The 24,671-nt window shown below is 36.5% G+C and overlaps 2 protein-coding genes across 3 annotated transcripts in view; one reads left to right on the forward strand and one right to left on the reverse strand.

Annotated features, from left to right (window-relative positions):
• Positions 1–8,721, forward strand: part of gas2a (growth arrest-specific 2a) — a 35,040-nt gene extending 26,319 nt beyond the window's left edge. Inside the window, exon 8 of the mRNA XM_055192873.2 lies at positions 7,771–8,721. Within this exon, the coding sequence (XP_055048848.2) occupies positions 7,771–7,980 (210 nt within the window). The 3' untranslated portion in view covers positions 7,981–8,721. The remainder of the gene's footprint in view (positions 1–7,770) is intronic.
• A 2,310-nt stretch (positions 8,722–11,031) lies between these two features.
• svip (small VCP interacting protein) lies at positions 11,032–24,643 on the reverse strand. Of its 2 annotated transcripts, XM_055192875.2 has the most exons (6): positions 24,527–24,643; positions 17,214–17,311; positions 15,585–15,635; positions 13,459–13,493; positions 12,030–12,143; positions 11,032–11,830 (listed from the first exon to the last, which is right to left on the reverse strand). In XM_055192875.2, exons 1-5 carry the CDS (start codon positions 24,588–24,590, stop codon positions 12,062–12,064), a joined length of 330 nt encoding a protein of 109 aa, XP_055048850.2. In that variant the 5' UTR covers positions 24,591–24,643; the 3' UTR covers positions 11,032–11,830; positions 12,030–12,061. The 2 variants fall into 2 exon arrangements, with proteins under 2 accessions (XP_055048850.2, XP_055048851.2); XM_055192876.2 differs by lacking the exons at positions 13,459–13,493; positions 24,527–24,643 and adding an exon at positions 17,416–17,737 and having other exon boundaries at positions 11,187–11,830; positions 17,214–17,309.
• Between the last annotated feature and the right edge of the window lie 28 nt (positions 24,644–24,671).

The raw sequence follows: 24,671 nt of genomic DNA on the forward strand, positions 1-24,671 counted from the left end.
TTAGATCTAATGGCCAGATTTACTAACAGCTTGCGCCAGCGCAAACCATCATTTTGTCATGAAATAACAACTGTCTGGATTTACTGAAGACGTGCAGTGGATAAAAAGCGATGAAAAGATGTGGTCTAGTTATTTTGTGTGACTGACCTTGCCTTTTAGACATAACATTTATGGGAGGAGATTATTTAAATGACGATTTACTAATGTTTGCGCGTGTTATGACTGGTTTTGCGCAATTATTTAAAGCCGCTCTATGCAATTCGGCGTTTTTTGCTAGAGTCGCTGGAGAATACTTGCAACTGTCGTAATTTCCCACTCTAGTACTCCAAAGATAATGACCAGGTAATGTTTCACAATTTCATACAAATATTAGGCTACTGCATAGTCTACTAAACTACAGATGATGGTAATAGGATAATAAGAAGTTTATTCCAAGTGTAGAGTGCATAATAATAATAAAGTTCCGCGTTTGCTAGCTTATAATGTTTTAACATGATTGCACCTAAATCACAATTAAACATTACAAAATGTCATGACAAAGTTAATTGTGTACGTTGCATTATTTCATAACGTTGTTCGTTATAATGTCACTATACATGATTATTGCTATTTATCATAATACTTCATGTGCATGTTTACACTATTTACAACCTCTAGGCTTATTTATGTCCTGATAATTATGTGAGATATTGACAACTGTTGTCATGATAATCGCATGACATACTACAAGCAAGCGCAACAACATACAACATAGACCTCAAGTTTACAAATGAGAGATTTACTTACTAGTCCATCAACAAGATCGCCAGATCAGCATCCCTCCAGTACTGTCTTTTGCTCACGCCAACGAGTAAAAACCTGACCGAGTGGAACTCTTGTCCGGTTCCTAACGCGGTCAGATTCTCTTTTCCTACTCTCTTCCGAACGCGCTTTCTTAACTTTTAAATCGTTTAGCCTCACGTCTCAAATTTGCGCGTGCAGTTGTTGTTATAGGCTTGATCGACTTCTTGCAGCGCCGCACGAAGTCGAACAAGCCTAACGTGTGTGACGTCGTTGCCGTAAAGCAAGTCGTGATTCTCGCGAGATTTGTCAGGGGCGGTTCTCTCAAGCTTGCATTGCTGGTTTTGGTAGCGGCGTCCTCCCCGAGCTTCAACAGGAGGATGATTCGCCTTACTATGACTTTGTTTACCACCGAAATAACTTTGAAGCTGTTATGTTAAGGTAAAATAACTGCATAGTGTGTCTTTAACAGAGACAAAAGCATGTCCTAAATCATTTTGCGCTTGAAATGGCTGAAATTGTAGCTGATTAGCGTGTTACAAGGCAGATGATTTTTGGTGTTGAACTCAAGCAAATCACACATTAGTAGATCATGCGCAACTCATCAGCTCTGCTATTTGCGACCCTTAACTAATTTGTGCTGCTCTTAGTAAATAGCATTGCTCATTATGGAATTCACCTGTTGTGCCTGTGATATTTATTTTGTGCCTTTTAGTAAATAACTTGTAGATATTACCACTCCCATTGGTGCTTTTTTGGAATTGTGCGGTCTCACACTAATTTGCCCCATTAGGAAATCCCCATCATTTTAAAGGAAAACACTACCATTTTTCAATATTTTACTGTTCTTACCTCAACTTAGACAAATCAATACATACCTAGTGTGTGCACTGCAAAAATTATTTTCAAGAAAAAAATATAGTATTTTTGTCTTGTTTTCAGTAAAAATATCAAAAAAAATCTTAAATTAAGATGTTTTTTCTTGATGAGCAAAATGACCCAAGAAAATAAGGTTTTAGACCAAAAAGATCAAATTTAAGTGATTTTCTGCATAAAACAAGCAACAAAATCTGCCAATGGGGTAAGCAAAAAAATCTTAAACAATTTTCTTAAACACTAAATTCAAAAATTTGCTTAGCCCATTGCCATATTTCTTTGCTTGTTTTATGCACAAAATCGCTTAAATTTAATATTTTCAGTCTAAAAACTAGTCGTTTTGCTCATCAAGAAAAAGCATCTTAATTTAAGAATTTTTAGATATTTTAACTGAAAACAAGACAAAAATACTAAGAATTTTTTTCTCGAAAATAATTTTTTGCAGGGTGTACTTAATCTTTGTACAGCGCATTGTGAATGAGAGAACTATAAAAATTGAGAACTATATTGTATGGTAGAAGAGCATTTTGTTTGCAGCACTTTGGCCTCGGCGCGCAGTAACATCACTCTTGACTACACTCCATCTCGCTCAAACTTTCATTAATATTACTGCGCCTGAGGTCGAAGTGCTGCAAACTAAGTGCTCTTCCGCCATACAATATAGTTCTCATTTTTTATCCGCTTAAAAATTGACACGTTTTATTTTGTGTCACCATACTTACTCGTGTAACTTCTCATGTAACAATCTTTAAATAGGGAAAACATGGAAGTGTTTGGTGGCTTCTAAATTCATCCCTATTTGGATCCTAAGGAATGAATTGGGCTAGGCTAAATGCTAACACATTTACGACGCACTGTGCAAAGATAAAGTGCACGCATTGAATAAAGATAGGTATGTATTCATTAATCTAAGTTGAGGTAAGAACATAGTAAAATATTGAAAAACTGTGGTGTTTTCCTTTAAGGACTAATGCACTAACTCTCACAGGATTTAGACAGGTCAAATTGAATTGTTGCCTAGTACAGTAAAAATACCTACAGTAGTTCGCTTCTTAATCTTGAATGAGTTACAGATCTGCTAAAAAGCAGGTTAAACCAGCTTTTCTGGTTTAGCTACAGTACCAGCTTGACAATAGGTGTTGGATACCTAAACCCTATTAAAACCAGTACATTTGCAAAGACCAGCTTTAGCTGTAGAAATCATCCTGGTGCCCAGCCAGGATTTATATTGTATAAAGAGTAAATTGAAGCACTATAAAACAATGGCAAGAGACAAAATTATTGCGTGTTAGGTTGCAAACATATAATACATGCATAACAAAATTATTATTGCATATATTGAGTTAGCAAAAACAGGAAAAGACACAGTGTAGTTTTTATAGCCTATAGGTATACAGATTACGGTGTTGATCAAACCTCTCTAAGGAATTATTAGCAGGGTGCGAAAAACACCTTGAATACCCTAGCAACCACATAGCAACCACCACTATATGCTAGAATTTCGTTTGTGAGCACAGACAACCAGCAATGTACGTAGTTTGCAAAACTGAGACCCGTTAAACATGTTCCCATAAACTCTGTGATTTGATCATGCAAGTTTGGACTCAGTTTAGTTTTTGAAATCTCATAATATCACAATTAATATGATTGCATTTACTTCAGACGTGATCATTCAGCTTTCATTAAAAACAATGACTGCAGCGATTCATCATGCAAACCCACGGCAGCTGATCTTATTTTCAGTCTCCATGTGAAATCTCATTAGTCGGTGCTGGTTTAATTGAGTAATGAATCAGACTGTATCACTGCTGCCCCCTATAAACTTGCAACTGTGCCTGCAATGCCAATGTCTAATCCTGAAACTAAGACTACATTCACTAAAAATCCTAAAACCTTTTTCTACACATTAGATGGCGAATCCCATGTTTCTTTAATATTTCTTGACATGATTTTCCTTGTTTTATGATCTGATACGTCACTTAATCATGGTACACCACTGCAGATAATATAAAATCTGTATTTGGTGTAGATTCTCCATCATTGGTTTATGTCTTGAATGAAACAGACGGTAACTGCACAACCATTTTGAATTGAATGATTCCTTCAGCCTTGAAACGTGTTGCCTGGCAACCAAGGCTACTGTAAGTCGCCCCAAAAATAAAAGTCTCCCAGTGAATCGAATGTATGAGTCTGAAGGACACGTTCCTTTGTGTTTGTATTGGAGAAAGACCTTCTCGGCACTAGCGGATCTATTGAATGTTATTTTAAATACGCTCTTTGTGTCTGTGTGTTTTGCTGTATCAGTGAGAGTGTTGAACTTCTTTGGTGCTCCTGGGAGAAATTAATTGTATATATCGAGCGACTCTTTCAAGATAACCTTTAACATCGCAGGCCTGAATTGTTTTATGGGACATTATAAGTGTGTGTACAGTATATTGGGGTCCTGCGGTGTCTTGTAGAGTCTGATTGCTATTATATCTGTGACCCCAGGGCCACACAAACGCCCATCAGGAAGGGTTGACCTGTGAACGTCCTTCCATTATAGATCTTATGTATGAATATAATATGAGGTGCAGCTCACAGATTTCTCTGGTGTTGTTTATTGCGTTGTGTATATTTGTGCTTGTCCTCAATCACAGGCTGGTTTTCGAGCGTGTGTCTGTTGGCAATGGTATGTGTTACAGTACACCACATGGGACGGGAACATTGAGTTATCAGAGTGACATTTTGTAATTTCTTACCGTTTATGAAACAGTCCACTGTGGTGTGTGTGTTTTCAAGGTTGTGGGGATAAAGGCTGTAATAGACAAAAGAGACGCAGCAGAATTTGATTGGCTCTTGATATTGGGTTCCTGCTTAACTATTATTGTAAAGACACATTGCAGTATAAAGCACTCTTTCTCACTGTGAGTGAGCCAAGATTGAATCTTAATTGGTTTAAAAGACAACTGTAGTGCACATTAAAATGTATTATAAATGCTAATGCAAATCAAATAGCAGCTTTGGTTAGTCACATTGCATTGGAAGTTGATCTTCTAAATTTGGTAAGGAGCGTCACATTTCTGCAAGACGCTAAATGTATTCGGCCAATCACAGTGCACTGTATAGCTGGCCAATCGGAGCACACCGCGCCTTTCAAAACAATGAGCTCTGTACAAAATTGACGCATTTCAGAGGGGCAGGGCATAGAGGAGCAACAATGGTATATGGTATGCTGAAAACAATGTGTTTTTTGAACCATAAACCACGTGAACACATTGCATTACACCAAATACACCAAATAACATTGTTTTAACACTATTACTGTGGGTTTACACCAGACACGAGTTCAACGATTTGCGCGAGTAGATTACATACAAAGTCAATGCAAAGACACGATCAGACGCGTCATCGCGTGGGGTGATGTGAATGATGCGATATGGGTGAAAAATTCGCATGACACGACGTTAAATCCCTCGAGTAATCTAGAGCGAGTAACGCGATGCCCGTGTTTGGTGTGTACGTAGCTTTAGAACGGATGTTCACAACCAGTATTTGTTTTGGGACAACACATCTCTGTGTTATTATTAAAACAACACATTTTGTGTTACTTTTAAAGTCAACACAAAATGACACATAATGTGTAAAAAATTAACACATCCTTTCTTAAAGTGTTAGATTTAGGCTATGTTTTTATTTATACCACACCACCGTTTTCGACCCTCATAAACGGATTCGTTCGCAAACGCTGCAGTAGTGATGGAAGAAATGAAGCTTTTCGAAGCTTCGAATCAATTGAACCAATTGCTTCAAAAATTGATTCAGTTTTTCGAAGCACCACACACGCTGGCGACCCCTGCTGGTCAAAATAGTGTAAAAGCAGATATGTCCAAACATTTTACACTTTTTTAACAAAATAATAGCAAGATTTGTATTAAAATATGTTAAAAAATATTTAATTTAATTAAGACATAGTTAAAAGTATATTATGTGTTTTTAGTTTTATTTAGGGCAAACAAATCATTTAAACTAACTACCCTTTTAATTATGCACATGTTTGTCATTAAATCTGTCTATAAACAAAAAGTAGACAAAATGGCAGTGTTCTTAGTCAGAAGGATAAATGTTTTATGAACTTCCATAAAAAAACTGACCCGAGTTCACCTAAACATAAGACACTGGTCATGTGATCAACTCCCCCTAGTGGTGAACTATCGGATTTTCGAAACGTTTCGAAACAGTTATGACGTAATGAAGCCTCGTTTGCTAAAATCACGTGACTTTGGCCAGTTTAAAACAAGCTCCGAACCACTGATTCGAAACAAAAGATCTGTGAATGTTTCGAAGCCTCATGAAGCAGTGCTTCGAAAAAGACCATCACTACGCTGAAGACCCTGTTTTAGTTTGAGAACTCAGACGTTGCGCTGCAGTGTAAATGAACGTAGACGGAGTCTTATGTAAATGAACAGCTGATGTTAACGTGACAGCGCATCAAGTAAAAATTATTTTTATTCAGGTAAATGTTTGCAATGGAGGTTTTGCCAAAAATAGTAAACATCTACCAACCAGCTATTATAAACGCTATATCAGATTGTTTTAACATGTATCCTTATAGATAATGTCTGTTTTATATTTATGTGTGAGTATTGTTGGATTTGAATATTGTTGTAATGTTGTTTATGTTTTGTTAAAATTTAGTTCGCTTATTAAGAAAGATGGACTGTAATTTTAAACGCCATATAGGGCGTTGTAAAGGCCAATTTGAAGGGAGAATTGTAATGGGTCAGACATTATTTTCGAGTTTAATTTAAGTTTTGTTTAAAATGAATTTCGTTTCATATAATTTGTCTTTTAATTTTAATCGATGTTTTGTTGATAAGTGTTGTAAATATAAATTAATACAAAACAATAAAATCAATTAATGCTGGTTTAGCCGATAACGCTTTTTGCTATTTCTGTGTTGCTACCGGAGGACGTGCACAGACCTCGCATACTTTTAAAAATTTACGTCATTAATTTTTATTAATTAATCGCACATTGAACAGCGACAGGTAAGGGGAGATAAGTTATTTGGTGTTTGTCTGAAGAATACAGTCAGTTCGTACGAAAATTTTCAAATGGACTATAAGATCATAAATATGAAATAATAAGTTATTTTACACTTTTATGCGCATGCCCACGTGATTGGTCATGTTTCATGCATTTATGGTCGTGTATAGTGTGGATGAAGATTATTTTTAAAATGCCAGTATAAACGAGGATCGTTTTCATTTTAAAATGCTGTTTTAAAATGCAAATGCTCTAATGTAAACAGGGCCTTAGATAAACCCTTTTTCACCTACAATAATAATGCAACTTTATTATCAAAGTGAAAGGAAATCCGATTCCGAAATTCGAAATCCGAAATTCGATTTAGTGACATAAAGCTTTGGACTAAAACCGCTGGGGAATGTATAGACCTGAGAAAATAATTTACAGCCTCTGCTCTCTAAAGACTGACACATCTCTCCGTCTGGAGGATCTTTCACAGTAAGAACCTGAGGTGACAGATAGCCAATAAAAAGGTGTGATTAATACAGAGGAGGTGTTAAAGGATTTTGATGTTTTTCATCAAATGAGTTTTTCACAAGTTCTCCTTGTGAAACATATGTAAGGAATAGGCACAAATGCTAGGCCTACAGTGCATAATGAAAGCGTGCCGTCACATTGTTCATGAGCTGTGTTTAATTTCCAATGTTGCATGCATGTTACGCATAAATCCTTGTGGTAATGATGACAGTGTGATGCATATTTGCATTTCTCAATGAATTGCAAACACAAAGTGATATGGGCCATGTGTTTAAAAAGGATCAACCAAGAACAAATTTCTGGTCCATTTGGAAATCTGGTTTGTTAATTCCTACCTACTTATACTGACCCAGCTGTTTTTTATTGCTTTAGTATTCATTAAACCCTCCCATCTGTTTTCTCCAGTGTGTAACTAATATGACACATGCTTGACACATGCACAACAAAGCACAAAATCAAGACCGCTTACAGAAGTATTTCCATTTAATCTAGATACTTCTGCTGACTCTAGAGGAGTCGTAGACGTGTATTTTTAAAGGATGGCATCATGTCTTTCTGTCTCTCTAGATGTTGCATAATAAGCATGTGATGGTGCGTGTTGGTGGAGGCTGGGAGACATTCGAGAGCTACCTGCTGAAGCACGACCCATGTCGCATGCTCCAGATCTCACGCGTGGAAGGGAAGATATCGCCCATTACGGGAAAATCTCCCAGCATTCAAGAGCTCACGCCCGACAGCTACCTGGTGGTGGCGGCCCACTACAAAAGCAAAAAGTAAAGGGACATCCTTTAGTGACTGAGAAACAGAGACTTTAATGTGTCATGTTACTTTAAAGCTCGCTGGCTACACTCTCAGAAAAAAGGTATAAAAGTTGTCACTGGGATGTTTACTTTGAGGTACTAGTTTGTACCTTTTAGGTACAAATGTGTAGGGGTGAGCGGGGCACAAACTAACGCAGGGTTAATTGTAACACGGCTACTTTACATATTTCAACAGGGCCGAGCAATCTGTGCTTTTTGTGTTTTTCTCTTACTGTCAGAAGATTTCCTGTGAATTTATGAAAAGTTTTGATGTGTTTTCATTAAGATTTTGAACAAAGAGTGTTTTGGAGGAATAAAAGTTTTTTTATTTCTGAGTTGGGTGTGTAAGTCACCAAATCCAGTCTTATATTATTTTAATCACTGTCTTGTTACCTAAAACATAACAGCATTTTGAAACATGTCAGCAACCTAACCTATATGGCTCATATTGATAGGATAGCATCTTGCAGTTGATTTGTGGGATGCACATCCAGGGCACGAAGCTCCCGTTCCACCACATCCCAAAGATGCTCTATTGGGTTGAGATCTGGTGACTGTGGGGGCCATTTTAGTACAGTGAACTCATTGTCATGATCAAGAAACCAATTTGAAATGATTCAAGCTTTGTGACATGGTGCATTATCCTGCTGGAAGTAGACATCAGAGGATGAGTACATGGTGGTCATAAAGGGACGGACATGGTCAGAAACAATGCTCAGGTAGGTCGTGGCATTTAAATGATGCCAAATTGGCACTAATGGACCTAAAGTGTGCCAAGAACCCCCCCCCCCCCCCCACACACACACACACACACCATTACACCACCACCACCAGCCTGCACAGTGGTAACAAGGCATGATGGATCCATGTTCTTATTCTGTTTACGCCAAATTCTGACTCTACCATACGAATGTCTCAACAGAAATCGAGACTCATCAGACCAGGCAACATTTTTTCAGTCTTCAACTGTCCAATTTTGGGAGCTCGTGCAAATTGTAGCCTCTTTTTCCTATTTGTAGTAGAGATGAGTGGTACCAGGTGGGGTCTTCTGCTGTTGTAGCTCATCCGTCTTAAGGATGTGCGTGTTGTGGCTTCACAAATGGTTTGCTGCATACCTCGGTTGTAACGAGTGGTTATTTCAGTCAAAGTTTCTCTTCTATCAGCTTGAATCAGTCGGCCCATTCTCCTCTGACCTCTAGCATCAAGAAGGCATTTTCGCCCACAGGACTGCCACATACTGGATGTTTTTCCCTTTTCACACCATTCTTTGTAAATCCTAGAAATGGTTGTGCGTGAAAATCCCAGTAACTGAGCAGATTGTGAAATACTCAGACTGGCCCGTCTGGCACCAACAACCATGCCACGCTCAAAATTGCTTAAATCACCTTTCTTTCCCATTCTGACATTCAGTTTGGAGTTCAGGAGATTGTCTTGACCAGGACCACACCCCTAAATGGATTAAAGCAACGGCCATGTGATTGGTTGATTAGATAATTGCATTAATGAGAAATTGAACAGGTGTTCCTAATAATCCTTTAGGTGAGTGTATAAACAATATCCACCATACAATCTTCAGTATATAGGCAGAATTTTATTGAAATATTTATGTTTAAACTCAATACCCTCTGTTTGTTACAATAAACCCCACCTATGGGGTAACGTTTGCACTCGGTGTCACTTTCGGTGTATTTGTTATTATAACGGTAGGTCCCACAAACAAACTTTAAGTGTTCATTTGTAGCAGAGATGTGTTGATTATATAAAAAAATGATTCATTTAACTTAAATATTTTTTGAATGATAGAACCAAAGCCAAAAAGCGTTACTTTGTGCCCCTACTTTTTGAAAAGGTACCGCCCCAATGACAACTTTTGTACCTTTTATCTAAGACTGTACAAGTGACATTTTTGCCTTTTAAAAGTGTTTACATATAAAACTGAAGAAAGACAGTTTGATGCAATAATGTAATACAGTGATGCAAACAATCAGACTGGAGTCTGGAACTGGTATCCAGAACTTCTTTCTTACACCATTTTCTTCCCAGTTATGCAATGCCATTCAAACATCACCTCTGTCCTGGATTGTTTGTTTGTTTGTTTTTAAATGAGGAAGTACAGATTGCTTAGTAATCTTTTACACTCATCCCTGATGTAATGAAATGGCTGGATGAATTCAAGCATTCATTTCTATCGTGATGGGTTTTCTGTTTAGTGCTTTACTAACAATATTAATATTTCTATTTTGTTGTTTGTTTATTACATGTTTGGTTTAATATTACATTCTATGATGTCATCTTTGCCATTTATTGTATAATATATGCATTAAACTTTGTTGATGATGTGGACACACATGAAGTGTAATTTGTGTTCTCCAGTAGCTGTGTGAGCATCTTTGCAATGTGCTGGAACATGAAGTTTATTACTCAAATTATTATTTAATGTTCATATTTATTCTTTTATGCCAAAATTGACCATAAAGAAATTTTTCCAATGAATCCATGCCAATGAACAATTATAGGGATGTAAGGCTGTGGATGCAATGCAAGAACCAATATTAGAAATCAGTGTTAAGTAGTAGCCTATCTTCTATACAGTATTAGACAACCATTTGATGAGAGGTCGACTGAAAGCATTTGAGTACATCAGTTACAAGGTCAAACAAAAGGTATTTTGTTAAAGCAATTAGCAAACAAAAACACACAAACATCTTTATTTAAGCAATGACTTTTGTGCTTCAAGTTTGTTTCAGAAGTGTGCTGCAGCCCTCTACTGGTTAACACAAACATTGCAATGCATCCATTTGTTATGCAGAATCTGTATGTTAAGAAATAGTTCACCAAAAATAGATGACACCCAACAACTGGATCAGACTGAATCAATCATTCAGACTCATTCAGAGGTAGATAAGAAATTTGTGTAACAATTTTAAATACCTGCAATATAACACAGGAGTCCTGAGGACCATATTAGGATGCTATTGAAAGTAAATGTAATTAAATCGAAAAGACAGTGAGTAGATGATGGCAAAAGTTTCATTTTGGTTGAACTCTCTCTTTATTAAAACCTTCAGCATTAAATCTACAGTACAGGTTGTTTCTTTTGACTGATATATTTTGTGCAACACGTACTGAGAAAGCTGTTGTAGGCACAGCAAAGGCCATAATAAAGAGCTCAGAGACTATAGATGCAGTATGTACAGTATATTTCACACTATAAGCACTATAGTACCTGGTTGATAAAAACAACAGGGTATACAATCAAGGGCAGTGAAAGTGCTCAAACTAAATGAATATCCTTCATCCATAGCAGTACTCTTAAATAGCAAACATTTCCCACATGTTGTACAGTCTTGAAAATAAATATTATCACACAATGCAATCATCCTAAAGCACTCTTGATGATTGATTTGAAATAAATATGATATTAATAGCTAAATATGCAGCTTAAACCATTACAAAACATGCTTCTCTGTTGAATAAATGTATATTGAAATGACATTCAGGTCACCATAATGTTAAAAATAGAAAGCATCTCTGTATAAAAGCAGTTGGTGTGTGAAAATGACTGATGAACATAAATGAAGGTTACATAAAAAACATTCAATGCTCATTAGCATATATTGCCGTTTAAAGGGCGTGGCTTGAATGCACTCTGGCCAGTCAGAAGGCCTGAAAGAAGAGCTTGGCAAAAATTATAGTCTCTATGCACACTTCCTTTATAGCATCACTTCAAAACATGAAAAAAAAGTCAGTTGGAAATACTGCAGATGAAGGTTGATCTCCAACGTAGACACACTATTGATCCTCCTTTCAGCCTAGCCGACCTGCCACTAAAGAGAAAAAAAGATGGAATTATTGTATGCAACATTAACATAATATATACACACACAATGTGTATATACGAATACATTTATAAACTGTACTCATTTATTTATAGATATATATCTAACAAGTTTGCAGACAGTAGACGGTCATACAGTAAGGGCTATGGTGTTTTTTGTAATCTATTAATGTAAACGTCATATGTACCTTTAGCCCACCACCTCCAGAAGGTAAAGGATTCAAGGCCTCTTTCTCCACTTCTTCCTGTTTCTTCTTTTTCCTGTCCAAGGCTTCTGGATTTTTGATGCCTCTGTATGTCGTCTACACACCGATAAAATAAAATACAGTTACCACACCTTACTCCTCATTTCATGACACTTTCATCGTTTGATTTAAATGAATAATTTATCATAACATTTCCCGTGCAGTGAACGTTATTTAGTGCTCACATGCCAAATCATGGTGCACCTTACACATGCTGGAAGTGATGTATAAATCTTAATACAACTGATGACATCATATATACTCTGTGATATTTAACCGAGACAACATAAGCTTTATAAAATATGTGTATTGTCCATTTTAAGTTGCTTCGTTTTTAATAAATCACTGAAGTGATGCAGCAAGCATATTATACAATGACCAGTTGCACAAACTATAAGACCTTTGGTCAAGAGGCGGTCCTTATTAATCTCGCCAAGTTTAAAGAGCATGTATTATGCTATTGCAAAAAGTACCTTTCATACAGTGGGACATTTGGTTGTAAGTGAATATAAACAGTTTGCAAAAGCTAAAAGTGAACCGTAACTCAAGTTATTGGCTTTCAAAAGAACGAGTCCAGAGTTCGAATTCTTATTACTTGGGAGTAGGGCTGTCAATATGATTAAATAATCATCTCATCGTGACTGTTTGACATCATCGCGATGATTTCAGATCACCGCAATGATTGCACATCTCTTAAAAAAACACAAGGGGGAGCTGCAACACCTGTATAAACGAGACCGTGTCATGTGGTGCTCCTTAACAGACACGTGGTCCAGTACTAATATATCATAAGTAGGATTGCCTACTATTTAACAATACTGTTTTATTGCATTTTTATTTTTAGTTATTTTTCAGACACTTTATTGTGTTTATTTCTTATGAAGAATTTTCAGGTTTTGAAAGAAATTTTCATTAAATAATTACTTTTAAATATGTGTATTAATATTTACTGCAAGGTGAACCTTGCAAAAGATTTTATTTAAAAATGTAAAAAAATATATTTAAAATATTTGAAAAAAATATTTCATAAACAAACAAAAAATGTATAATAATTAAATGTCAAAGCAATAAAATAGACAATTAATCTTCAAAATTGATTATGCAATTAACCGTCAGCCAAATTTCATAATCGTGACAGCCCTACTTGTGAGTCACAATAAAAGAGCAATACATTGGTTTTATTATTAGTACTCTGTGTCCGTTCGGCCAACGCAACATATTTGCCTTTGTCTTGGGTATATACGATGTTGCCAGTCAATAAGTAGTGCGTGATTTCACATGCAGCTAAGTTCATTTTAGCCAAACTGCATTATGAAGGATTGCTATCAAGTGTGGAAAAGTGTGAAGACACTAGATGAAGATGTTGTCTTACCGTCCTGCTTTAGGTCTACCATTTGCCATTAACCTCTAAAGGACAGTGAGAAGACCCACCAATCACAAAACTAAAATCTTTATAGCATTAAATCCTGTTTAATAAGGATCCCAATATTTAATAGGCAAATGAAAGATAAAAAAAGAAAACAGGGCCAGTTCTTGTTACAGTCCAGTTATTCCAGTTACAGTCATGTAATGAATATTGGTTCATTAGTGCACTCTCAGCTTCATATAGAGGGTATTCCCATTTAAATTGGTAGCTCCCCCTTTTTAAAGAGGCCAAAAGTAATGACACAGTTGATTAAGAAGCTATTTTATGAACAGGTATTGTCTATTTGTTAAATAATTTCCTTATAAATAAGTAATGAATAATTTACGATGGGCAGTGGAATTATAGGGTACGACTTAGAAGGTGTCCAGCATCAGATTTTTTTAAAAAGCCCTTGAAGCCAATTTTTTGCACATATAAGATTAAGGTCTGAACTTACTATAACCATTATTTTTAGAGGATTTAAAAAATATTTACTATAAAATTTTTTAGATTATCATTATCAAAAATTATCATTACCACAACATGATATAACATTAAATATGCATTTACAAACTCATGTTTCGGTAATGAGAACTAAAAAGTTTTCTAGGTACTATGACAAACAAAATGTAAACTTTTAGCTTAAACAATGATTGAAAATTGTTGCGGAGGATGATACAATTTTTCTTTGACACATCTATAGTCCAAATCCAGTCATGGACACATTGCGGTAATGAAAATGTTCCTCTTAAATGTGGAAAAAACAACAAAATTGTTTTTATGATGTCATTTGAAATCATGTGCAAAATAGTACATGAAGAGATGTTTGTAAATGAATGCTTCTTATTTTTATTCTCTTACTTTGCATTTACTTTTTTTATCAAAATTTTTAATTACACCTCATATGTCTAATTTCACGAGAATCACCGCGGGTGTGCATTATTTTCAAATAATTCAAAGGGACGGAGTCAATTACTCCTCTTATACCACGGTTACAGCAAACATTGCTCTGGTGGTTATTTTAAGACATTTGACAGGTTAGGTGTGCCGTTTACAGAAAAATAATCAACACCCACGGAACATTTCTCAGCCAATCAGAAGCAAGCATTCAACAGGCCCATAGTATAAAGGATGTTTAAGGTCTGGGGTTGATTTAAAGTGTGGCATTAGCCCACCCCTGCCCATGCCTAAAACTAGCCCTGTGCCATAATAGTTTATTTGGTAACTCTTTACAATGAGTTTCTATTTGTTAACATTAGTGAAAACATTAGCCAGCATGAACTAACAATGAAGAATATATTTTTATAGCATTTATTTATGTTTGTTAATGTAAGTTAATATTGCTCATTTACATAGTTTATTTTGCATGATCTAATATTCCAATACATTCAAAAAATATAATAGAAAACGTTGACAACAACTGCCAAACTATTTTTCTTTGTTTATTCATTTTAACTAATCAACAAACCTTTGGACCATGTATCATGGATAGGTTAATTTAAGTGTTTTAAAGCCCATGAGAAATCAAGCATTATGTGAAACATATAAATGACAATTTGCAATTTATAAAGCAAAACAAGCACAGGCAGCATTCTCAGCGTTGCCACAGGCTTTTCTATCAGCTATACAAATGTCATTACCAATTCTTAGTTAAACTGTTGGCATTTTTAGCTAGCTGCCTGAAAAATAACACAACTAGTCTTACAAAATTTTGGAGCTTTATAGCTCAGGGTCCCTACTGTAAACACCATGTTTGTACAACAGAATAACATGAATCGTGTCTGTGTACTTGCATAGAAATTCAGCTTTATCCAATCATTAAATTAAAGGCGGGGTGCATGATTTTTGAAAAACACTTTGGAAAAGGGAGTCGGGCCGAGTACCAAAACACACTTGTAGCCAATCAGCAGTAAGGGACGTGTCTACTAGCCGACATCGTTACCTGGGTTGCGTATGTGTGGGGCGGGTCTATCAAATGAAGGTCCATATTCTATTGGGGTAGGGGCGTGTTTGTTTAGGTCATTTCCAATATCAACATTGGCTGTCACAGATCATGCACCCCGCCTTTAAACATCTCATCAGTATTTCAGTACCTCTTTCTGTCGCTTCTCTGCAGCTTCTGCTAGCTGTCTTCTCCTTGTCTCCTGTGAAGGAAAAGTAAATATAATATTTATATAATAAAGCACTGCTGGCTAGAACTTTATTTTTAACACAATCACATTAAAGTTAACACAGGAGTGCTGGTGAAATTATGACTATGCAATGTCTATAGATGCTTTCAGAATAGGATTCTCAGAATCCCCAACTCCTATAATCTAATTTTATCCAAATAACCTTATTGAATTGATTAAATCTTATCCACTTCATTTGCAATAAAAACGCCAATAGTGCGTGAACATTACTACGGCAAGCAGCAAGGGTCTCACGTGACGGCTACATTTACAGGTGTGGTTAGGCTTGAGTTCAACTAGTTACAGGTAAGAATATATTATTAAAGGGATAGTTTACCACAAAATGAAAATTCTGTCATCGTTTTCTCACTCTCATGTTGTTACAAAGCCGCATAAATTTATATGTTCTGATGAACACAAGGGAAGATATTTTGAGAAATGTTTGTAACCAAACCGTTCGTGAATATCTTCCTTTCTGTTCATCATAACAAAGAAATTTATGTGGGTTTGTAACAACATGAGAGTGAGTAAATGATGACAGAATGTTCATTTTTGGGTGAACTATTGCTAATATACGCTTTAGTGATGGGTCGTTCGCGAACGAGAAGAGCCGACTCCCGTCAGCGAAAGAGCCGAATCTTTATTCGCAGGCAGGAGTGGGACCTATTTGTATGTGGCACACGATGCGTCCAACCAAATGGGAAGACAGACTAGGATTATACCATTATGTGAAAAAAGAAAGGGGGATAGACGCTCCAAAAAGCCAGTGGTGGTACAGGCCAGGTACAAAGCGATAGAGAGAAGCGGGGAGCCGGATTTAGATGTAAGCGCGTTGGGAGAAAGTTAAGGTATTTACCAAAAAGAAGAAGAAAGTTAAGTCATGAGTGAAAACCAAAAAAATACTAATTTTGCCTTTATTTATTAGGTTTGTTTGCTGTGGTTCTGTGTTCATTGTCAATTATTTAATTAAAGTTTTATTATAATGTTAAATAATAGTAACTGTGTATTTTTTTCTAACGAAAAATCATAAAAAATAAGGCTTTTTATAAAAACAATTGATACAAAAATTGCATACCAACACACAAACTATTCAGAATTGCTAAATTGGCCTAAAAAATAAGTCTCCCAGTGATACTAAATAAAGAGTCGGAGCCGTAAGAGCCGAGTCAGAAGAACCGGATCTATGAAAAGAGACGGACTGCCCATCACTAATACGCTTACCTGTAACTAGTTAAACAAGCCTAACCACACCTGTAAATGTAGCCGTCAAGTGATACCCTTGCTGCTTGCCGAAGAAATGTTCACCCACTATTGGAGTTTATCGGAAGTTACGCGTGTTCCAGCAGTTTGTTTATGTTGTTACTGCTGAAACCGTGTTAGTCGAACACATAGAACGATGATGACGTGACAAACAAGTGGCGTCACAGTAAAGGCGCAGAATTAACACATGGCTACAGAAACACAATGTCATGAACACTTTAACGTTCACGTTTATCCACAAGTGAAGGCAGTTGTATAAATGTATGCATAAAATGTGTTTGCAGTACTTACAGGGTCTGGTGTGACCACAACTTCATCCTCAGCTCCACTCAGACAAGGCAAACACATCCCCATGCTGACGTCCAATTGTCCACAGGCTTTTAAAAACTCTTTTCAAGACAAACACAAGTAAATTTAAGCACTTATAAATATTTCAGGCTGTTGTATTGTGCTTTAAAAGGCTTAACGTTTTTCTATGCTCCTATAAACTTACTATGAAACTGAACGATGTAAACAAAGCTGCACTGAGCTGCTTTAGCGCGCTAATGCTATTGATACATCATCACTACATTGAAAGACTGACACAACCCTCAGCAAACCTCTTTCTCAATACGTTTCTCGCCTTCTGACATATGGGTTTCGTGTATAATGGTAAATAGGAAGAATTTGTTGAGCTAATGGTAAATTTGCAGCTGTCTAAGCAATGAGATATAACGGCAAACCGGAGATCTCCAAATGGGCGTGAACTTAAAAAGTGGGACGTATTCTGTCACAGCGAATGCCACGCCCCTTGGCGCTCCAACGCCGTTCGGGAGCTTCCGCCCCGATTTGGAGATTTCGCTCGTGGCTGTTTCTCAATCCGAAGGCTGCAGCCTGCTGAGGTCGGTCGCTTATGCGGCTGCATACGTCATCAAGCCTGTTTTTTTAGGTTAACTGAGCATTATATTCGCAGTTCATAAGCGTATTACAACAATTTACTATTAACTACGAAAAATAGTCAACTTTATAATTGTTAATATTCTGAAATAACAGTCTTGATGACGTAAGAAGCCTAGATAGGTTACCTCCGGATGCTGCAGCCTTCGGATTGAGAACGGCCAGTGAGTCTCGTTGGAGGATTGAAGGGAAGCTCAACAGCGCAACGTTGCGGTGAGGGGATGCTGTCAGATTCTACTTAAAAAAACATGTCACGTCAAAACAAATCAATTCATAATAAAATATTATTTCAGCCACATCCTTCTTATTACTACTGCAAAAAAGTATTATGGCAAAAAAATATTATGGCTAAAATAATAGTCTTTGTTAATAAAAATTTTTTGCTTTGTTTAACATGCAAATGGATTCTTGCGGTCATTTCACACAGACAGGTATTATTATATTTATCTATAAATGAAATAGTTTAAATTAAAGATTAAAAAAACATACTGGAAAAGTAATAAAGTAATAATGCACAATAGTTGGTTGGCATTGTATTTAAGCATTTTTATTTAAATTTTTTTGCATACAAACAAAAAGTGTTATTGTACACTGCAAAAAAATTCTTAGTATTTTTGGTTTTCAGTAAAAATATCTAAGAATTTTTAAATTAAGATGCTTTTTCCCGATGAGCAAAACGACCCAAGAAATATAGTTTTTAGACCAAAAATATAAAATTTAAGTGATTTTGTGCATAAAACAAGCAAAAAAAAAAAAAAATCTGCCAGTGGGGTAAGCAAAAAAATCTTGAACATTTTTATTAAACACTAAATTCAAGAAAAATGTAAGAAAAAGTTGTTTACCTCATTGGCAGATTGTTTTGCTTGTTTTATGCACAAAACCACTTAAATTTGATATTTTTGGTCTAAAAACCAGACTTATTTTTGGTCATTTTGCTCATCAAGAAAATACATCTTGATTTTAGGTATTTGTACTGAAAACAAGACAAAAATACTTAGTAAGAAAGTCATTTTTGCAGTGTAACCCCCTGTAATAGCACTAAAAAGAGAGAATGTCAATAATTTACAGGTTACATGTAAACTTTACTCGTAATAGGCCTATAATATGTAGTGTACTCTTGCTAGACCGCAACTGGCTGTTGTAATAAAATGAGCACTAACCTGTACATAGAAACTTCCTTGAAATTCTTGCTCCTGTAACTCAACTGGCAGAGTATAGCAATGAATTCATACCCTTTTTGATGACCTAAAGACTTTTTTCAGTCTCTTAAAAGTGTTTTACTAAACTTGTCAAAGTCTTATACTGATCTCACCTGCCATTAACAAAGTTTCAATAAAACATGTTTGTTCAGGACACATCATATCTATAACTTTAGTTTACTGTATATAGTGATTGCACCTTTCCAAACTGTTTCGCAGGTATTCTGCCAGAGATGGGTTGGGACACAACCTTATGGGAAAAGTCTGATATTGGATTCTTCAATATTAAGCAAGGCATCATACCAGCAATTTTGCAATCGTATCTTGAATTTTGTTGGCATTGGTTAAAAACATTTGGGAAACAATTCCCAGTTCAGGCAGGACCAGTTGTATATTTTTGTAAGTATTAATTTACAGAAAATGTAAATATTAATTATTTGTAAAATTATTAGTTAATGATTAAATGTCCTGATCTTGTCTGGTCTTGAAACACTCTGGTGTCGGACTTGACAACACTCTGATAAAAAGTTTGTCGCTGGGACGGTACCTGGTGCAAAAGTTGTCGCTGGGACGGTACCTTTTAAAAAGGTCCTAATAACATTTTGGTACAGATTTGAGGAACCAGTACCAATTTGTGCCTTTGAGGAACCAATATGCACATTTTAGGTACAAAGTGTACCTTTTAAAAAGGTACCACCAAAGCTTGACAACTTTTGTACCTTCTTGTAGTTTTTATCTAAAAGCGCAAAACTTGACTAATCTTGACTATGAGCAGGTAATAGTCCAAGATTGATGTGAGCTGGTCTTTGAAGGGTCAACCTCAGCAGTAAGGGTTAAAGACAGTAGGTAGCACATCTTCTTCTAATAGATTACCATCATTGTTTACTATGGGAATCGGATCATATTCCAATCAACCAATGAAATTTGAGTAATAAGTTTACAGTTACTGTGAAGTTTAAGCCAACAACCAGTGTTGTTGTTCACCAATCTTATTCACCGATCATTTGCTTCTAATTTAAAGGGGCCATGGCACAAGACTTTTTTAAGATGTCAAATAAATCTTTGGTGGCCCCAGAGCACATATGTGAAGTTTTAGCTCAAAATACCAAATAAATAATTTATTATAGCATGTTAAAATTGCCACTTTGTAGGTGTGTGCAAAGATGTGCCATTTCGGATGTGTCCTTTAACATGCAAATGAGCTGATGAAATTCAAACACTGATCACAATGATGGTGGTTAGTTGCAATTATAACTCAATTGTGCTTTTCTCTGCACTAAGCATAATTCTGTTTTTTTCCAGCAGGGTTGTGTTAACACAAGATCTTATTTAAGGTGCTTAACCAAAACCCCATTTAAAAAACACACAGTTTTCCTTACTATGTCCTATTAGATATTTTAGTGCTTTGAAAGAGATGGGACATACTAAATAGTATGCATACTAAATAGACTACTGATGGTATGCGAATTGGGACACAGGGTGTACGGTACCATGCAGCAATGTTCCTTCCTGGTCGCATGTACAAGGTGTACCATCACTTTACATGCAACCAGGAACATTGCTGCATTCCTTTAAGGAGCCAAAAGCACAATTACCAAATTTTCTGTTGGTAGTCCCATTTATGTCATGTATCCAGTAGGTGGCAGCATTACATTTTTTAAAATGACATGCATCACACTGCAGCAATGTCATTTGACCAGGATATCAAAACAAGGCCAAAGCTAATCAAAGGGAAAACTTGTTGTGACAAATCTTATGTAATCACGTAAATAAAATAATGTACATGTAATATGTGTATTTCCATAGTGATGTACTGTATGTGCAAGACTGGTGGTAAGCAGATTATTGTGTTATGGGTCATCATAACCATACAATCGTATGGGCCAGTATGTTCACAGGGACCCCATGCATGGGTACAGTGTGCTCTGGAGGCACATCTGTTTGCGCTGGAGACAGATGGCGTGTGTGATTGCAGAAGTAAAAAAAACACATAAACATGATAAACAGGAGAAATGTTAATTTGACATATAAATAAATAATCAGGACTGCAGATGAAGAACCTCATGAAACATGAAAATGGTGCATTATTTATTTTCTGTCTTTCACACTAATGTCCTACAATGCATTTAGATGTATGTGTCGTTTTACCATACTGCACATACCCGACTCCCTCATAACACCCCTTGAATCAGATTATCTGAACATGAGACACTAAACGATGAGATTCTGCACCAAAGAGTCTTCTTGTTTATTGTCATGGCTTTATAAAGAAGGAATTGTAGCCTTCAGTTGAATTTGGATTTAAGGGCGTATTTTGTCATTGCTTTTAACATGGGAACAGGCTGTCACAATGACAAATTCAAGTCTTTAGGCACCTGATCAAGCACATGGACAGTACAGATGCTGTATATGTGATTGCTTTAGTGTTCGGGTGTTGATTTTGTAATTTTCACATTGGCTATTGGGACCAAATTTAATTGCATAACTTGAACTACTTCAATTACTTTGAAACTGCTCTGTTGTTCACCCTTACGTGCTTAAAAAGCATTTGCAAAAAAATTTGAGTTGTTCATCCCCACAAACCTTGTCACCGTAATGCTAGAATGATGTTTGAATTATTGTATTCATAACAAATTATAAATAAAATGCATAAGACAATTGGCAATTTTAAATGTAAACTCTAATTCTGATATTTCACAATACTCTCGTCTCGATGTGATTAAAATTCCCTTCATTTATACGTCTCGCATAAGTCCATTGGACCAGATGAAGGGTTATCGGTGACTCTTTTAGACACCATGCCCGCTGTCGGGTAGTTGCTTGTTCCAACGAAAAAGGCTTCCAACTTGTCTGTTTTAATCCTAGAGTACTTGCTAGAGTGTTGTTAGGGCCCATGTTTAGGGTAATAGTTTACCTAAAAATTTAAAATCTCACTCTTATATGCCATCCCTGATGTATATGACTTCTTTTCTTTAGCTGAACACAAATATCTAACCTCATAAAGCTGCGTGATACGAGATATCACAGTCAATAGCACAAACACTGTGGGATGAGTAACATGTATATTTTTATGATGATAATTAGGGTTAGGGGCCTGAAGCAATAAGCTAAGTATAAAGATGCTTCTGTGCATTCTAATAGATATCATTTCTGTGGTTTAAAACATTTGAAATGTCTTGATAGGTTTAATAAGATTGATTCTTGTTGCTGGTCTCAGCAGATGTCTCTCTCATTTGTCACTTCTAGGTGAGGTGTCAGCCCTAAACTGAAAGGATATTGATTTTTTACACTTTTTCTCAGCTTTGTCAGACTCTTTATAATGTGGAAACCCATATAAGATATGTGACAATTCAGTCAGCGCTGAATGGATTGTGTTCAAAATGAACCTGTTCAGCCACACAAGAGCCATTCAGAGGGAAGCTATAGCGTGTCAGAGATCTAAACACAAGCAAGCAGGTCTTCCAGCCTGACCAAGCTGGTTTTAGCTGCTGGATTAACTTGTCTTCCAATCCAACTAGATCAGCTAAGACCAGCCTGATCAGGTAAAAGATGTCCAAACCTCCCATGAAACCAGCCTGCCAAACCAGATTGAAAGACCAGCTAAAACCAGCTTTAGCTGGGTTTTTTTCTTTCCGATAGGGCTAGGCATTAATAATAACCATTTTAGGGGGTAGTTAGATGAAAATGAAGTACATTTCCATGGTGTACTTAAAGTGCTTTATTTTCGCACACTAATTGTGTACTAAATATACAAAAAATTCATATTTAGTACTTCTTAAGATGTTCTTAAGATTATCTAAGTGTACTTATTTGTGCTATTTTGAGACATAATTTTTCTGTATTAAAAATATATTTAGTTAACACTTGTATTAAACTTGAACTCAACTTTCATACAAAGATGGGTTCAAGTTTACTACAAGTGGTACCTAAATAATTTTTTTAAATGCATTTTTAGCATATTTTAGTTCATATGTATGGTGTCTCAAAATAGCACAGTGAAGTACACTTAGATAATCTTAAGAACATCTTAAGAAGTACTAAAGAAGAGTTGTATATTTAGTACAAAATTAGTGTGCAAAAACAGAGCACTTTAAGTACACTTTGGAAGTGTACTACTTTTTCACCTGGGTATTTTTGTGTAAAGATGCTACTTAATGAATTTGCTTATCTAAAGCTGGTGAGCTGGTTTTAGCTGGTCTCCCAGCTTGGTTTAAGCTGGTGTAGCAAGCTGGTTAAGCTGTATTTTGGTCACTTTTTAACCCATTTAACCCCTTTGTTTAGACAGTGTTTCTTATTTTGATTGGTTGATCAGTATTTTTATTGGTTTGAACCACAAAACATGTGATGTCCATTCCAGTGGACTCAGGATCTGAAGAGGTTAAGCCAGCTGACCCACCAGCTTTACCCACTTTGCCAGGTTGGAGGGACCATCTTAAACCAGCTACCAGCTTATGCTGGTTTTAGTAGTTTTTTCCAGTTGGGGATGTATTATGTATATGGCAACTAACTAAACATTTTCAAATGTTTCTCTATGCCCCTCCCTACTAAAAAATCCAGACCAGCATAAGCTGGTAGCTTGTTTAAGGTGGCAGTAGCTTGTTAAAGATGGTTCTCCCAGCCTGGCAAAGCAGGTGGGTCAGCTGGTCTTCCAGCCTGACTAGCTAAATTCAGCTAGAACAGCTTAAAAAGTGACCAAAACACAGCTAGACCAGCTTACTACACCAGCAAAACCAGCTTAAACCAAGCTTGGGGACCAGATAACCCTGCTGAAAAAAACAGCATCAAACCAGCATGGACCAGCATGGGAATTATGCTGGTCTATGCTGGTGGTCACCAGCATACCAGCACCAAAACACACCACATGCTGGTCTTGCTGGTTTGGTGCTGGTTTGGCTGGTGCTAATGCTGGTTTAGCTGGTGCTAATGCTGGTGCTGGTTTAGCTGGTGTTCACTAGAATAACTATGGTTTTACTACAGTTGAAACTTAAAACCCATAACTGTAGTAAAACCATGGTTACCACAATAGTTTTGAAAACCACTGTATTCAAAAACCATGGTTACTATAGTAAAACCATTGTTTTGCTTATAATAATTAATACACAAAAACATGGTTACCACACTTTTACCACAAAAAACATGGTTAATTTTGGTAAGGCTTGTGTTACATAGTTTAACTCCTGATTTTAATTATCTTATAGTAGCCTATCATTACATTTACTGTGCCATTTTGTAACTATGACTTGGAGAAAACAACAGGACAAATGGGTGGGAAATATAGGCTACATCTGAGGACACTGACACGATTCCATCTGCCTAGTCACGCGCTTATCCACCCCTGTGATGCGCGTTGTGTTTACAGCGTCACATCGCCCTCTATAACGAAGCGTTTATTCTGGACAAAACACTGACAGAACTGCTTCTAACTTTACACGTTGTGTTAAGCTCAAGAGAGAAAATCTCAAATATTACCAGCTACACGCGACGCGACGGTCTGGGATGTCGGACTGATATCGACGCATAAATAACACCACATTAAAACAGCAGAGAGGAAGCAGAAGGACGCGTCCTGCGCGGGTCATTCCAACCCCGAGCCACTGAAGGGTGTCCATCCACC

The sequence above is a fragment of the Misgurnus anguillicaudatus genome, chromosome 6, assembly GCF_027580225.2.
Source record: "Misgurnus anguillicaudatus chromosome 6, ASM2758022v2, whole genome shotgun sequence".
Classification (NCBI taxonomy): Eukaryota; Metazoa; Chordata; class Actinopteri; order Cypriniformes; family Cobitidae; genus Misgurnus; species Misgurnus anguillicaudatus.